General features: G+C 44.0%; 2 protein-coding genes across 2 annotated transcripts; both read left to right on the top strand.

The window, feature by feature from the left end:
• Window positions 1-693: 693 nt before the first annotated feature.
• On the top strand, window positions 694-3,914 carry LOC130119820 (uncharacterized). Its single transcript, XM_056288416.1, has 7 exons — window positions 694-800; window positions 1,382-1,890; window positions 1,971-2,094; window positions 2,529-2,612; window positions 3,011-3,224; window positions 3,435-3,607; window positions 3,844-3,914. Exons 2-7 carry the CDS (start codon window positions 1,636-1,638, stop codon window positions 3,912-3,914), a joined length of 921 nt encoding a protein of 306 aa, XP_056144391.1. The 5' UTR covers window positions 694-800; window positions 1,382-1,635.
• LOC130120088 (uncharacterized) lies at window positions 3,443-7,871 on the top strand. Its single transcript, XM_056288706.1, has 13 exons — window positions 3,443-3,607; window positions 3,772-3,873; window positions 3,959-4,186; window positions 4,275-4,453; window positions 4,547-4,640; window positions 4,815-5,158; window positions 5,393-5,455; window positions 5,715-5,806; window positions 5,936-6,050; window positions 6,254-6,358; window positions 6,475-6,586; window positions 7,460-7,621; window positions 7,783-7,871. The coding sequence occupies exons 3-10, from the start codon at window positions 3,971-3,973 to the stop codon at window positions 6,273-6,275; spliced, it is 1,125 nt and encodes a 374-aa protein (XP_056144681.1). The 5' UTR covers window positions 3,443-3,607; window positions 3,772-3,873; window positions 3,959-3,970; the 3' UTR covers window positions 6,276-6,358; window positions 6,475-6,586; window positions 7,460-7,621; window positions 7,783-7,871.
• Window positions 7,872-17,287: the final 9,416 nt, after the last annotated feature.

Genomic DNA, 17,287 nt, shown 5'->3' with positions numbered 1-17,287 from the left:
TGTGTTGTTGTGATAGCCGGTTCTCGCCACAGGAGGGCACTGCAGGTTAATTGCTTCTAGCCTGTGTGACGTAGTGCTGGCTCTCGCCGTGCACTCTGGGACATAGAGTCGTCAGATGAGTGTTGCCGTTCGTATAGTGAGCCATGCTCTGAAAACGTGTCCTCTGTAATGTCTATTTGACAGATGGAGTAAAACAACAAAAACACCAGCCCTTGTAAGTGTCATTCTTATCAAGTGTGCTACATATGGTTTGGAGACAGTGGCACTGACGAAAAGACAGGAGGCGGAGCTGGAGGTGGCAGAGTTGAAGATGCTAAGATTTTCACTGGGAGTAACGAGGAAGGACAGGATTAGGAACGATTATATTAGAGGGACCGCTCAGGTTGGACGGTTTGGAGACAAAGCAAGAGAGGCAAGATTGAGATGGCTTGGACATGTGTGGAGGAGAGATGCTGAGTATATTGGGAGAAGGATGCTGAATATGGAGCTGCCAGGGAAGAGGAGAAGAGGAAGGCCAAAGAGGAGGTTTATGGATGTGGTGAGGGAAGACATGCAGGTGGCTGGTGTGACAGAGGAAGACGCAAAAGACAGGAAGAAATGGAAACGGATGATCCGCTGTGGCGACCCCTAACGGGAGCAGCCGAAAGTAGTAGTAGTAGTATCTTTAGGAAGGGATCGAGCGACCAAGGGAACAACGAAGGAAGGACACGTTGTTATTGGAAATACACCTTCGCGCGCCAATCTCAATGTCCCACGCGCACAACGGCGCTGCGCTCATTGCGACGTCGACCTTTTCTCTGGTAAGTTGAAGACATATCCATCAGGCTTTATCTTACGCACATAGTAGCATGTGCAGTTCTGTTTGAGAGCGTTTTGGCTACAATACACACGTTTCTGCCATGTTACTCATTTGTTTGTGAAAGTATGGCCTAAACGTTTGGTCCAAATAGTTACTGAGAGTGGAATTAGATCGCTAATAATGTCAGCTAGCTAGCATGCTAGCAAGCATGTTAGCTAGCTAGCATAGTCCGCAGAGCTAATGCGTTGCAAAGTGGGGAAGGGGGTTGCTATTTTTTGGAGAATGGAGAGCCTCACAAATGACCTTTTCTGGCTAACACAACAATTTCGTGTAACTGACTTGCTAACCTAGTTGACTAACAGTCCTTATAGCTTGTACATAGCAATAGCATGACATGAGCCCATGTTTCGCCACGAGTTGCTAGCTCATAGCTGCATTAGCCAACTCGGATCACCGGTATACTGTAGCTCGACCGGTCAGAGAAGATGAGGGTTTCTCTAACCTCCAAAAAAAGACAACATTGGATGAGTATTACTGTATGTGGCAATATAGTATTCAGCCCTCTTTTCCTTGTCATTGCAGCTCCAGTCATTGTTTTTGCCCCACCCTTGGATCACTCAATATTATTAAACCCAAAGGCTCTTTTAAGAGCCAACCTCTGTCTGTCATTCTGTCTGTCTGTCCTTCCGCCCACCCATCCATCCTTCTCTTTCATACTCCTGCCTATCTGTCAGTCTCTCACTCTCTTGTTTTCTGTCAGTCTCTCACTCTCTTGTCTGTCTGTCAGTCTCTCACACTCTTGCTATCCATCTCTCACGCTCTTGTCTATTTCATCCATGGCTTCCAACATGGACCACATCCGCGACCACACTTATGGAATGCGCATTGGACATGCTTTCAACAATGAAGCTGTCTTGACTGGAGATATGTTGGACCAGGCCTATCAGGAGGGGAGGTGCATTGCACTTGCTCTGAGGCATGAAATTGATTATGCTGAAGACGTGGATGAGCACTTACTGGACGAGGCCTACCAGGAGGGGAGGGGCATAGCACTCCATGTGAAGCACGATGCTGTCCCAACTGAAGCCAGGGTTAGTGTTTTAATAGCAATTTGTGTGGATTTACATTTCAGTTTCAAAACAGTACCTTCATCATTATTTTTAAATTTCAGTCTTACAAGAATTGCCACACACAGAATGCGCAAAGAAAGGTCACTCAGCCGATAAAAAGGGACCATGCAGGACGAGGCAAGCCAAGAGGGAGATGTGGAGGACGGCGTCGAGCCTCAACTGCTGGTAACTCCTAAACAAATTTGAAATTCATTAAGTCTCATTGATTTACTATGTAACTAATCATTCATGTCACTGCTTCTCTGACTACAAAGTGATCACAGGATCAGCGTTTCCCTCATGATTGAAATATACTTGTGGTGGTAGCAGGGGTGGGGTATGATCAGACTCTGCTATTGCTAGATTTGATACTTTTCGATACGTTGGCAGCCATGAATATACTTGGGCGGCCTGCAAAGTATTTACTATGTGTGGGACACCCTGCGGGTTCTAATGATTAGCCAATCAACGCCAAGGATGGGACTAACAGTGTTGTCAAGCTGTTGTTGAGCATCGTCATTTGTAGTGTAATGAACATGTGAATAGATTGTTGCTATTTTGCCTTAACCTTCAAAACATGTTAGGGTTCTCCTAATCTCTTTCTATGTCTTGTTTTACAGTCGCATGCCCTGGTACGGAGGACTCCCAGGCCACGACTACTACAGGGAATTCCCAGCCAAGAGCGTTTGCTCAAGAAGAATTTGGTAAGATTGTACACATAGATCGCATCATCCTGAAATCTTAAAGATGCCACACAGGGTATCAATTGGCCATGGTATAGGACGCTATACTATTTGGGGTTATATCTCAGTAAAGCACCCTGCCACCATTCATTCATTGCACCATAGACATGTTTCACTTGGTCTGTAATACTGCATCTACAGACAAAATTTTTGTCATTCACCCTGTTGATCCAAGTAATCCTTAGTTTAGATGTTTAGTAATTTGCAACTGATCAGATGTAATTATTCATATACAGGCATGGTACTGTTCGATTTTCAACGACCCTTTATGGCTTTTGAGCACTCAAATGGAAGTAGAGATTACAAGTTCTCTATTGCACCTTTAACATATTCAACATGCTTTTGCATTTCCTTCATAGACCGAAACATGGAGAGGCTGTCAATGACTTCTGGGTCATTCCATACTGATGTGCCTGCTGTGCCTCTGCAAAGCTCCTCGTCTTGGTCCTTGCGTCAGCTGACAGCCCAAGAACAGTGGAAGGAAGCTCGGCCAGACCACCTCCAATATCTACTGGCAACTGAGGCTGTTGGCCAGGAGTTGTGCTCTATCTGCCATCAGGCTGCTGTTATAAGGTTGGAGTCAGATGTCTGCAGCTCTCTTCAATTTTTGTTAATAGTTTAGTTTACACACTGTTATCATAGGCTGAATAAATACGGAAGGACATGTCCTAACAAAAGGACATGGCTCAATCTTACTCCAATTATTCCAACCAAATGCAAAGTTGAAAATATATGGCATGTCTTATTTGCTTATGAAATAATTATCTGTTTTTCTTTGCATAGGTGCAGAGACTGCCTTCCCGAGGAGTGGTTGTGTGAGGCCTGTGATGTGTTGCACCATAAAAGATGGCCACTCCACAACAGAGACAGCGTGGTGGATGGCTTCCTCAAGGCCATCCCACCATCCACATGCTATACTAAAGGGGAAACTGGACACTACATCTCACACAAGCAAGGTACATATTCTATGTGTTTTTACTCACTCACTATTAAGGCATTATTTTATGTTCTCAAATTTTTGATGGGTAGTTATTTCTGTGAGAGTGTATGACATTAAAATATACATGTTTCTATTCTGTCTGTTATGCAAATAACATGTTTCTATTTTATTTTCTGTCAGCTTCCATTTTACCCACAGTGCGCGCACCACAGCTATGCTCATGTGAAGTTGCTGACGTCACTATGTCTCCAGGCAGAGAAGTCATCCTTATCACCATAAACGGTAAAGAGTTGTCCTTTTATACTTCATATCTGTTAGCATAATGACATGTCATTGTCTAAATTGCTTAAATATATCACCAGGACAGTTCGACTTGCACATGCCTGTTCATGTGTGCAATATCTGCCTGCAACGCTGGACCCCGGATCTTAAAGATCTAATCAAGAGTGGTTACTGGCCAGCCTCTTCACATTCCCAGACCCTGTACACTATTGACCTCTTCCACTCATTCCAAGACCTGAAGGTCATTTCACCTGGCTTTTCCGGGCAAGCTTTTGCAAAGTTGCTGGAACATCGCACTCGGTGTGCTGGAAGAGTAAGTGTAATAGAACAAATGTCTTCATAATTATTATTATATTGTTAAATAGACAATACCCATATGTTCATAATTATGTACACTTCAGTCAGGGCAAATCAATGGGGATGCACTTCAGCGGAGCTTCCTGGAGTTCAGCTATTGCTCGTTTGAGGAGGACCAGCTCTGCTGTGCGACCCCGTTCACCTGCCTCGCCTGTACCCCAGAAATGGTGGCTGTAGCAGCTGATGGAAACCGGAAGCTTTACCGCTTTAAACGATCCAGCGGGTGTGTCTTTTGGTTGTGGTCTTTTTGTTGAATTTGGTCTTTAGGACAACGGGAATGGTTTACTGATGTTATGGTTGTTTTTTTTTTCATTAGCTTCGAAAACACTGCATTTTTTGAAGGGCTGTTTCTTGCCAAGGACAGTAAGGTGTCAGCTTTTGTTGACACCATTAGGACTGCAGTGAAAAGCGTAAGTCTTACATCAGCCAAGTATACATTAATCATGTTGTTACTGTATGTACTCACCACATACTAGTGGGCTATTCAGCTACTCCCGATACCAATGGGTATTAAGTGAAAGGAATGTTAATGATGCTGTAGTACCTGTGTTTCAAATGTTTCTGTTAATGCACTGTTCTCACAGATGCAAGGCAAAGCAACATGCGGTGCTTCGCAGTGGGCAGCAGCCAGGGAAACCTCACGGAGGGCCAGTAAACTCGATGAGGAGGGCGTTGAGGTAGCCGTGTGTCGCCATGGCTACCTCTTGAAAGGCCTAAATATGTACCGGGGTGACATTTTTGCCTACCCTCTGTATCTCCAGAGAGAAATTCAGGCCATAGCAAATTTCATAAATCTTTGCCATGGATGTCACCTGCAAGTACTGGCCATACCTCCAAAAGGTAGTGGCTGCCCTTCCACCACTCCAGGGGCTCTTGCAGATGAGGCCATTCCTCAGCATCATGCATGCCAGGGCTCATGCCACAAAGTGTGAAGTATATTTTCATTTTTTTCAATTTATTATGTATTGTTTTATAAAGAAACAATATTGAGATTCAGCTCAAGATTCCATGTCAATTTTCATGCACTGCTGCTAATATCAGTGTTCAGTCCATTGTCAGTGGCAGGGGCAGGGTTCTCCGGGTGTTTCGTGATCAAAGGCAGGGCCACTGGTACTTTTGATCAATCCAGCTTCCTGACTACATTCATTGTCTCCTTTAACAGCTTAAATGGAGTGGCAGGAATCAGGAGGGAGCGGGCACAACGGCTGGTGAAGAGGTTGAGCAGGTGAGCAGCTACCTCTCCCGTTGTGCTCTGACAACAAAATATATGTCTAAAGCAGGTTGGTCACTTTCAGCACTTTTCCAGCACCCAATCCCTACTCATCTCAATTCTACTCTCTTCAACTGTACCTTACTGTACTCACTCTCACTTCGTTTTCTAATTTTCTGTTAAAAAAGTGGCATTGTATCTATCCTGAAGTGTGTCATCTTCTCACATTGTTCTATAATTTGCGGTCCATAATGACATCCTCTACTTCCAACAGCCCGTGTGGACATGCTGACTGTCCATGCAATGGAATGGAACAGGCACAAGGGAGACAATTTCCACAAGGCCCTCTCCACAAGATATGTGAAGGTATGTCCTGTATTCATGTTTGTTGTATCATTATGTGTTTGTGTATCTGGTTAAACCCACATGCGTGAAGCAGATTTGGGTGACTGTACCTGACTTGAAATTGATGCTGGTAATATTTCTGTCTTTCAGACTTGTCAAAAAGCTGTGGAGGAGACAGCAAGACTTCTAGAGCTCAGAGAAGAGGTCCATTGCTCAGAGGAGATGGCACTGCAGTGGGTTATGGATGTTCAGGAATGGGCTGGGGGTAAGGATGACAGGAAATCATATCTCTCCCATCTTTTTGTCCTTTTTTTGCATTTATATCTGTACTTTCAGAAGTAGCTGTTATTGAATGCTGAAAAAGTAGTGCAACACATATACAAACTGTGAAGTAGGTGTCGTATTAAATGATTTTGTTAGATTAAATATCTATATCTGGTATTCCTTTACTATTTCCCAATTCTGTAGAGACAACAGATGCCGCCAGTGATCAACGATCCCTGCAACAACAGTCCATTGAGGGGCTTCATCTGAGCCTTCACCACAGAAAACAGAGCCTCTACCGTCAAAATGGTATGGTAAAATTTTAAGTATTTATTTGTATCATATGTAATGGACAATACATGTACATGATCACTTACCCATTCACTACATTGTCAGTTGTTTTTGTGCTACTTTTGTCTTGTTAGACAGCAACAAGCTTCGTCACCGCCTGCGCAAAAATTTGGCGAAAGACAAGCGGCGTGTCTTCGAACAGATTGCCGAATACAAAAGGCTGGTGTCAGAGATGCAGATCACTCGGTGGGACACATGTTCTGGGCATGCCCCTCCCTCAACAGTTATTGGGGACAGATATTAAATGTATTCTCACATATCTGTAAACAGGCCATAAACCCCGATTTTCACACAGCCGTCTTTGGCATACCACCACTGTAAGGTCACAACTTTGCAGGCAAATGCTCTAGCATTTGCCTCATTACTAGCACGCAGACTTATCCTATTTAACTGGAAGTCAAATAAAGCGCCATCATTTTTGCAGTGGTTGAGGGAGGTGCTGTCCTTTCTACCTTTAGAAAAACTCCGATATAAAATATGTAAAACCCGCAAAAACTTTACTTTGACCTGGAGTCCTTTCATAGACTTTATTGAAGGGTTTCCCTTTTATTGAATGTACTTTTTATTTACCTGGTTGTAACGAAAATACTTATAGATATATGTGTACAACTTTATATTGTCTTCAAAAATATGGTTATTATGTGGAATTGGAATAAGAAATCCCTACGTAGTCCTTTTTTTTAGCCTTGGGGGGGAGGGGGGATTCCTGCATGTTTATTTTTGTTGTTGTTGTTGTTGTTGTTGTTGTTGTTGTTGTTCGTGTGCTTTGTATACCTGTTCCAAAAAAACTTGAAAATTGGAAAATAAAGTTAAAAAAAAGAAAAGAGATGCAGATCAATGTGGTAGTGGTCGAGAGGTCGCTGGCTGGACACACTGTGTCACACATATGGCCATGGGAGGTGCACAGCAGTGGTACGTGCCTTTTGAGATGCTCAAATGTGTGTGTTTTGAGACCCAGGGTATAAGTATATAGAATATAAGTTACGGAACTATGCCCTGATCATGCATCATAAAGTGACATTTAGCAAGTCAATAGGGGATCTTTTGTATAACTTACAGGATCATCAGTGAACATCAGCACCAAGAGACGAGTGCATGACCAGCAGATGCTGACCACACGCCTGCAAGAGGAGAGGAGCATCCTGGTTTTGGAGATGGCCCAACACTGCACTTCATTGCGAAACCTGGCCTCGGCTCTCAGGACCAAGATTATAAGTGAGGGTATGTTGGAAAAAAAAAACAACTTTGTTTTCCATTCATGTTACTGCCATCCCACCAAAAAAAATGTTTTGCAACACAAAATCAGCAGGCATTTGATTAGATGTTACATACTATCAGAATCCTTACTATAGGTTTGTGTATTATCTTGTTTTGAATGTCAGCAGAGGGAAGTGAAGGACTACGATGTCTTCTTATTCGAAGACTTTCGGAAGTGGAAGGTAGTTTGCGGTTGGTCCTACACCACTACCAGGCTGCTTTGGGGCCACATGCATCTCTCCTTGGAGGCTTGGATGATGAAGAGGAAAGTGAACCTAGCAGTTCGGAAGAGAGTGAGGAGGAGGCTGAAGAGGAGACAACCTAGGTAGCCCTGGCAGCACATCATCCCCCACCCTCATCCATCTCCACTGGCTCCCAGTCAAGAGCCGTATCTCCTACAAACTCCTCCTCCTCACCTACAAATCCCTCCATGCCCTCGCCCCCCAATACTTGTCTGACCTCCTCCACCAGTACACTCCATCCCGGAACCTACGGTCCTCTGACCTGGGTCTGTTCTCCACACCCATACTAAGCTGCAGACTTTTGGTGACAGAGCCTTCAGCGTGGCAGCCCCTACCCTCTGGAACTCTCTCTCTCCTGACATCCATGGCGCACACACCTTTTGGCGCACACACCTTTTCACCAAGGCTTTTCCCCATTAGTTAGTTTAGTTAGGTTAATTTTCCCCTTTTTTGCTGCTGCCCCCCACTGCCCCTCCCGACCCCTTACCTGACCTTCGGTTTTTTGAAAGGCGCTATAGAAATCTTGAGTTATTAATATTATTATTAGGTATCCTCCTGGGGTATGCATGGTTGTTTGCCTGTGTAACAGGATTCCTTTTGTTTGTATGTTTCACTAGATTTGTATGTCTAATTTGCTATTGTTTATTTGTTTTTCTGTTTCTGTGATCGCCTGTCTTGTTTAATTTTTCATTTTATTGATTTATTTACTTTATTTTAATGTCCTGATTATTGATTGGCCACATTTAATATCCTGATTACTGAGCTGGGACATTGGCGGGGTCGTGAACTCTTAGGTCTCTTTCCCGGGTCTGGCTGTTGTGGGCAGAGGTTAGTAATGCCAGGAGCTCTATGTACATCCTTTTTATGAGAAGCTAGAATGTTTGAATGTCCATAATGTTTGATTTAAATATCTCTAAATTGTCATGTGTATTATAGGTATGATTGTGTAGTGAAAATGTCATTTTTTTACGAATAGTTTAAGCAATGAGAGTGACGACGACGATTTATGTTGTTGAAGCTGAAGCTAGCTGGCCAATAATGCTAAGCTGGGAAAGAGCCCTGCGATCAAATCTTTTTGCTCTGTGATTACTCTACGCAGATGGGCTCAATAAATGGTGGATGCAGTACATCGGTCTCCAGACTGCTCAATGACCATAACACCACGCAGAGTGAGCTGGTAACACCTGTATGTGCCTGTTAATTGTGAAATAAAGATATTGAAAATACTGTGATCACTTTTTTATTTGATTTTTTTCCTACAATATTGTGCCCTGTGGTTATAAACAGAGAAAATCTATTTAAAGGGTGTAGAGCTTACCATGCTTACCTTACTTGTTTCTCACTCAGGTCCTACCGATTGTTATCATTTCCTTGTTTGATTGTCACTGATATATGTGATATATGTAATTGGCAACATTAAGTTTGAAAATAGAAGAAGAAGAAGAAGAAGAACCCTTTATTAATCCTCTTGAAGAAATTCTGTGTTGTGTTGCATGCTGAATTGCACCCTAGCATGCATGTCTTTAATGGCAGGAGAAAACCGGAGAACCCAGCGGAAACCCACACAAGCACGGGGAAAACCTGCAAACTCCACACAGAAAGGACCAAGGAATGGGATATAGGCTATATATCCCATATACATATAAATATGATTTTAGCAGTGGAACAGTTTTTACGATTTATTAGGGGATAACATTGATTAAAGTTAAGGCTGTGATATAAGCTAGCTGGAGGATGCATAAGTTACACCTCCCAGTCATTTGGAAATGTAGTTAACGAAATTAAGACATTATAATTATAATACGCTGTTCAGTGCATAATGTTTACTTAGATATTATTATGAAGACGTTGCCTTTGACAACGTGAATGAGCGTTTCCATTCCTGTGTAGGCTACTTAAAAACATGAAATGACGTAGGTGACAAAGAATGTTGAGTGGGCCTACGGAGAAAATATGAATCAATAGACAATCCCGCATTACGCAGAACGACGTTGCTTAGCAACACGCGCGAGGCTTGGAAGGTCAGCACTACTGATTGGCTGAGATCCTTCGCGGCGTTCTGGCACCCCACGTGGAGGAAAGCCAATTGGCCAGAATTGTTCACATAGTTCTGCATGTTTTATGCTTTTAACGTCACTCAGAGGGCTTCCAATGTTGAAACGGCGCCTGTCCCACATTCTGTGGACAGTAATGCACCTTCTGATCTTAGAAACGTATAGAGTGAAACGATAATTCATTCAGATTGTAACCCTAATATACCGTAACCCTGCTCAGCATCTCACTGAACTACAAATATGACCCCATGATGACCCCCAATATGACCCATGTTTGTATTGAAATTCTTATGGGTGATGTAGTTTATTAATAAAACATAGCATTATCTTCTAAATTATAAATCTATTTTAGGTGGGAATCTCAAGATATGTTCTTTCTACCAATATATACAACATAATTGCGCTGTGTGAGTTTACATCACTTGCAAAGCCCAGAATTTGATTTTAGGCCATTTTAAGTAGCTGAAATTATTTTTGCAGTTCCCCACTTCCACCCCTCTGAAAGTACATGTCCGGAGCTGTCCAAAAGAGTTTACTTTATTTTGATGGCTATTTTAATTACAGAGATATGCGTTTTCAAATGTGACCTCTGGTCAGTGTTCAAAGGTCAATATCTGAGCCTAGGGTTAAACTCAAATCTTTCATATTTGCAGGCTTTCTTCTGGAAGCAAAGGCCTTTCTGAAAATATATTTGGTTTGGCTCTAGCATAAAGGAAGCTCAATTTCCCAACCCTAGCCAAAAACCATGCATGGTCTATAAGGCCATAAGTTCCATGGCAAGTTGAACTGTCAAGTCACAGGGTTGGAATTTTTTGTTGTAGAACACAACCAAACACAGTTTTGGAAAGATCTAACATATATCTAAACATATATGTTAGACTTAGTTCTGGAGTGTGCTGTATTTCAGAGAAATAGTGTTTTGAAGTTATACCCCCCCCATAGACTTCAATGTTAATTTGCCTCACACATGATGTTATTGGAGTATAGTGTATGTGATCTTGCATGAAATACTACAAATAACATATTCAATGGAGCCAGCGATTCTGCTTATGTTGAGTCTGGGCTTATGTGTCCAACACGCTGCCTTCCAGAGATATGGCCTCAAAGTCTCCTTCCCAGGGAACACATTGTCACTAATCTATCGATAATAAACATTTGCTGCATTACAACTCAGTGGTGTTCTCAGTGGAAGTCTCGTCAGTTCTTGCCTATCGATTGATAGCAAAACTTCCACCCAGACCCTCCACTGTCCTGTCACCCACACAGACACAACTAAGCCATAGCCACAACCCTTATCTTGCTGAGGTCAAAAGGTGAAGTAAACAATGAAAACCCCATAGAGGATGGATGGATGGATGGACGGAGGAACACTTGGACACCAGCATACTGAAGATAGAAGGCTTATAACTTATAATCTCTTCACCTACAAACATATGTTTGGTCTCTAATGAAAGAACCTCTTTGAGGTTGCTTACTCAATATTTAGATTATATGCATGTCATTGTGACATACAGTATCCTAATAACAGAAACACACTGAAGTCTCTTGACGAAGCATGCCTTATAAGATAGGCTACATCGAGCTTCAACGGGCTAGCAGGCTGCTGCGGATCTTCACTGTTCTTTGCCATAGCGGGGGTCATTAAAATATCTATTTAGCTGTCTATCAATATAGCTGTCTGTCAATCTATCTATGTAATGTGTGTCACCAGCGACAATTTGACATGTAGCTATGCAGCCCACGGCGGTAAGGTGCCGCGAGAGGTGCCGATCATCGGCGCCCTCTGTAACCGGAGAAGGGTGCTCATGTCCTGGTAGCCTACGCCCTGAGCGCCGGTGTTGTGCCCAAATCCCAATCCCCGACAGAATCTCACTCCCCTTCGCATAAGCGGTTGTAGCTCCGGTTGTGGGGGTGATAGAGACATGAGCCCGACACGGTTTTATACGCATGAGTCCCCTGAACACATAGAAACCAACCCTAAGTCGATCGGTGCTTTATCGACCGAGTTATGGTCACTTTTCTGCACCGACCCCTAACCACCTAGCCTGGGTTGGCAAGACGCAAAATGGAGGCATTTGCCGGTGTGGGAGTAGGTGCGGAAAAGAAGCTATAGCTCGGCCGAGAAAGCGCCGATCGACTTGTAGTCCATGGGCCAGACGATATTTCGGTACACTCAAGGTGGCAAAACTTACTTATAATTTTTGAAAGGATCCATGTCTGTAGATGATATTTTGGTATGATAACCATTCCTGAGTGGCAGCTGTATCACAGTTATCAGCTCATGAAGTTAACCACCCCCTAAAGTAAATTGCATTTTAGACGCTGGTGCATATCCTGGTTTAGCCTCATGGTCAGGACATTTTTCAATGTTCTATAATATTGTCTTTGGTATCATTTTAAAGGGGACCTTCTTAGCTTTCATTCAAGCCCTGTTGTGGATATTTCTCACAAATATAGAGGTCACTTGAGCTCTTCAACCCGTCAATAACACACATCTTTCTGCAATTTTCGCCTAAACTATATACTTTCTTTTAGCCCTGTGGCATCTAGGAATATCAGGGACACAAAACACAAAAACTGGAATACTCACAGGACTGTAAAGATTCAGAAAATGTATAATATACCCATACTATTTCATTGTGTGAGGTGATTGTGAGCCTTAAATGAAAACTAGACCAAAGCCAGTTAGGTCACAAACTGGTCTCTATACCTTTGTTTAAATACACAATCAAAATACATGATAAAAAGGAATACCATAGTGAGGTAATGAACTATTTTAATATTTTAAACAACATTGACATTTACATATACTTAGTCAATGATACATGTAATCCCATATCATTAGTGGGTATATGTAATGGTAATGGGTAGGGTAATGGGTATATGTGAATATGGTTACATTATTGTTATCAAGCTCTGGGTAACCAAGTCCAGAATCAACATCCTGTGCATCAATAGACTACTACCACAGTAATACCATCAGAATCATCACACTGTCATTTATCAAACTGCTCGTTTCTCTCATCATCTGACTCCCCAAGTTCAAAGTCCAGTTCTGGACCATCCTGCTGTTTTTGGTTACTGCAGGTCTGTAACCTGCACATGTCTGTGCATGGAAGTCCATTTGACAGGCACATGCAGCTTGACATTTTGCATGAATGCACACACTTGCATGTTAGCATTTCCAAGACCACATCTGGTGCAGGTGGGGAGCGCATCCAGTAAATGGCCAGCTTGCCTTCATCGTCTGTCCATCCATACTCAGTAGGGCTTGGCACCACAGGGTTAGCCTGCAGACAGCACTTCCATATTGCTGCCTGATAGTTGGCTTGTTGAACATGCATAAAGAGACAGTCTCTACATGGTGGCAGCTGGCTGGACTCAACCTCTCCCCTTTTGGTGCAGAAGAGCTGGTAACGCAGTTTGTTCACCTCAGCAGTGCTGCTATTAGCAACATACATCCGACAGGTGAACTGCTCAATTTTCTGGAACAGCTCATCACTCACATTCCATGTCTGTCCCAGTTGACTAAAAGTCTCTTGGCAGGAAGTGTGCTTTCTCACTATCTTCAGGGCATTCAGCTTCCCTCGACCAGCGAATGCACTGACAGTGTCGCAGCCTGTGAAGGCATGTAAGCCAATTAGGCTGTCACAGATGCTGTCTCCAAGTGAACTTGCCAGTTTGGTGATGTCGACAAACCGTGTGCGGTTCTGAGTCCCACACTTCTGGTAGATGGGACAGGTGATGTCCTTCTGGAAGCCAAGACAAAGCACCATGACATCAGTGTCCTCAGCTGTGATGATAACTGACTTTGAGCCCGCATTTGCTGCATGCAATGCATGCAGGAGCAGACGGGTGTCAGCTTCTTCATGTGTGGAGTGCAGTTCTGCTGCTTCCTCACACCCATCTTCTGTCAACTTGTAGCAGGTTTCCTCACAGGTCATGTACAACACCTTGCCATGCAGCATAGCTCTGTATCGTGGGAGTTTCCACTCTTCCACCAGAAACTTGATGAGACTGGTCTTGTTGGAGGAACTGCACAGAAATTTTCTCCACTGCTGGACGTGGTGTCCCCCTGCAAGATTCTTGTACTGGAGAGTGATGTCTCCACCCCGGTTCAGTCGTTCAGCATCTTTGATCGAAGTCTGGTGATAGACATCAAAAACAACATCAATCCTCCCACTCTGTGCTCCCTCATGGAGGACCTGGGTCAAGGCTGACTCTGCCACCTGTGCAAAGGTTTTGTTGTTGCCATTCATTTTTTGGACCAGGCTCATCCCATCAATGACGGAAGTAGATGGGATAGGGATGTCTTCTGCAGGAGATACATTCTTTTCAAGCTCTCTGGCAAGTGCAGCCTTGTTTGTTTTTCGTAAGGACCCATCAGCATTTGCCAGTGCCCATGGTAGTGGGCCCAATGGGTAGGCAAGGACATCCTTCAGATTCACCTTCCTGCTTTCAGCCACCAGGATCATGTGACTGAAAAGGTTTCTATCTGCCTTCAGAACCACATCCTGTGCTTTCTTTCCATGAGCTTGTTTTGTGCTGACATTGGAGAATGTTTTCAGACTTTGCTTGGTCATCTTGTCGTGGAATTTCACAGGTGGTGGGTCTGCATCTAACCTTGTTTGCTGGAATGCTTGGTAGGCCTCTTCTCCTTTCTCAAGAGCTCTCAAGAGATCTATGGTCACATCAGGTGGAGCCATGTTGCCAGTGGAGAGGCTAACCAAATCAATCTCATCAGGGGACATAGGATTGAGCCAGTTATTCTCCATAAGGTCCATGAGAGACTGGACATCTGCTTCATCTCTCTTGATCCTTGGACTCTGTAGATCTGGATGAGACCATTTGCACCTGCCTTGACCTGTCAGGTCTCTCAGCTGTCTGAGGTACATGCTTCTATACTCAGCTGTGAGATAATATTTGGTCACAGCTCCTGGCTTCAAGCTGAATCCCTTTGTCCCTCCAGCTGTTTGGGTGTCTTTGTTCACCGTTTCTTCTATAGCTTGGTCAACAGGGATTCGGCCAAAGGGATTGGTGGAGCCCAGTTGGACTGAGAAGCCTCCTTCCATGAATTCTGTGTACACATCTGGGTGTGTGATGGGCAGCTCAGACATCTGGGCGTAGTAGTAGGGGAGGTAGCGTGCATAATTCATCCTGTCATAAGCAAAGCACCATGGGATCATTGCTCGAATGCTAGCCAAGTGTAGCATCCAGTCTCCCTCTCTGGATGCTCGGATGAGCCCCAACAAGATTTCAACCATGTCCAAATAGGACATCCAGAAGTTCGAGAGGTTGCCGTTTCCACCTCTAAGGAACTCACGGTAGACTTCAAATAGATCCATGATGCGTGTACAAGAGCTGTTCTCGAGGACCTCCTTCAAAGCATGTTGTGAGACTTCTTTCCCAAGGCTGTCAATGGTCTTCAGTGTCTCATTCAGGTGAACCATGTCATTCCTGTGAGTTTCTTCCAACCAGGACAGGAAACCATTCAAGGTCAGTCGCATGAGAGCCTCATACAGGAGCTTGTGTAGTCGCACTGCCCTGTTGTACTTGCGGCCATCCATAACACCAGCAATTGAGCCTTCTGCAATCATGCCAGACTCAATGCAGAGGTCTTTGAGTCCAGCATCTTGGAAACGCTTTCTTATTATTGCCAGCAGTGTGCAGATGGTGTGGAATACCCCAAGCCTAACGATGATATCATGGAACTTGTCATGGTGTTTCCATGTGATCTCGACAGCCTTCGCATACAGGGCTTGGTCAAAGACACAGACAATCTTCCTCAGGCCTAAGCACTGCATGATGCTCAGTGACTGGTTAAGCACCTCGTTGACAGTAGACATTTGTGTTGCTGGAGCATTGATGGTAGGCAGATAGCCTATATTGTCGGGGATTACCGTCATCTCTCCTCGAGTCAGGATGTTGAAGCCTGTCCAGCTGCTGACTGACTGTTCTTCTTGTTGTGACATGCGTGCTAGGACCCGAAGAAGGTTTTTCTCTCTGGCAAGCTTAGTATTGGCTGCAGTATCGGCATCTGACTTTTTGCTTTGTGGTGGCCCTACCCGTTGTCCAGCATTGTAAGTTGGTAACATTGGTGGGGGTCCATCAATGCTTCTCTTCTTTGTTTTGGGAACAGTGGGCATGGGTTGGACAGGAAGTGGGTTGACTGGCTTTGCTTGCACAGCAATCCCATTGACTCTGTGAGATGTTCCCTCACCACTGACAGTTTCTTCAAGACGGTCGATATTGTCCCAGGCTAAAGTTGTGAATATGCCAGGATGGATGTTAGCTGGAAGGGCAATGCCACTCCCTGATGATGAGAGTTTCTGGAGACACAGGGCAGTGTTGATCTCTTCCATCTGTGAATAGGACACACTGTGACCAAGTCGGTTGAGGATGTTTATCAACTCTACATTTCCTGTCAACGATTTGACACTGAATGGCAGAACAATTTTCCTTGGAGGGCTTGGTATTTCCACATGTCACTGCATATACTATGTCATGGCCAAATGACTGCAGAAGGCACTGCACTCTCTGGGATGCATGATCAGGATCATTTGAGCCTGTGAGTAGAGAGTACAGGAAGATAATGAGCGACTCTGGAATGGTAGGACATTCTGCTTCTGGTTTGACTTCAGGCGGCCAGGTTTGAGGAACATCTTGACTTTTAATGTCTGCTCTCAATTTGATGGCTGCTTTGGCTATAACATCTTGTGCACTGACACTTTTCAGGGTCTGCAGCTCCCTTTTGAGAGACTGATTTTCTTTGGCAAGTTCCCTCATGGACAAGTTATCGGGATAGAGGAGGAATTTTCCTTTCTCATCAGGGGATATCTGCAAGGCTCCAGCAAACTCACTCTCCAGGTTTCGCCTTATGTGCTTCTTGGTTGATTCCTTGACTTGGGCAATGCCTTGGGAGTTCATTGAAGCTACCAGTCTAGAAGAGAGATCAGTCATTGTCATCACTTGAGGATTGCCAAAAAGCTCCATCCTGATGAAGAGGAACAGCTCATTGTATGCCTTATTCACAGCAGCTTCATACTGGGCTGCAGCATCATCATCTTCATTGCTGGCAACCTCTCCTTTGGAAACCTCTTCTTTGGTGTAAAGTCTATAGCATGACCTGTGGTAGTGCCCTTCAGCTGCTACAAGGTCTCTACTCACAATGGCAAGGATTCTGCTGTCCCTTTTCTTTGTGGCTGCACTCCTGATCTTTGCATCAGCTCGCAGTTCTCGACACTGCACCAGTACTTCTCTCGTATTCTGTCTCTTGGAATATTTGCTGTTTTTCTGACAAAATATGCACTCTGCATCATAAGTCCTAGATGTAC

Source organism: Lampris incognitus, chromosome 10 (assembly GCF_029633865.1).
Source record: "Lampris incognitus isolate fLamInc1 chromosome 10, fLamInc1.hap2, whole genome shotgun sequence".
NCBI classification, from domain to species: Eukaryota; Metazoa; Chordata; class Actinopteri; order Lampriformes; family Lampridae; genus Lampris; species Lampris incognitus.
This window is presented reverse-complemented; position numbering and strand designations above follow the sequence as displayed.

Bases quoted from the DNA above. Each gene is read 5' to 3' on its own strand.
- LOC130119820 (XM_056288416.1), top strand. From the start codon at position 1,636: ATGGCTTCCAACATGGACCACATCCGCGACCACACTTATGGAATGCGC. The intron at 1,891-1,970 runs GTTAGTGTTTTA...TTTAAATTTCAG, and splicing joins CTGTCCCAACTGAAGCCAGG to TCTTACAAGAATTGCCACAC. The intron at 3,225-3,434 runs GTTGGAGTCAGA...TTCTTTGCATAG, and splicing joins CATCAGGCTGCTGTTATAAG to GTGCAGAGACTGCCTTCCCG.
- LOC130120088 (XM_056288706.1), top strand. From the start codon at position 3,971: ATGCCTGTTCATGTGTGCAATATCTGCCTGCAACGCTGGACCCCGGAT. The intron at 5,807-5,935 runs GTATGTCCTGTA...TCTGTCTTTCAG, and splicing joins TCTCCACAAGATATGTGAAG to ACTTGTCAAAAAGCTGTGGA. The intron at 6,051-6,253 runs GTAAGGATGACA...CCAATTCTGTAG, and splicing joins TGTTCAGGAATGGGCTGGGG to AGACAACAGATGCCGCCAGT.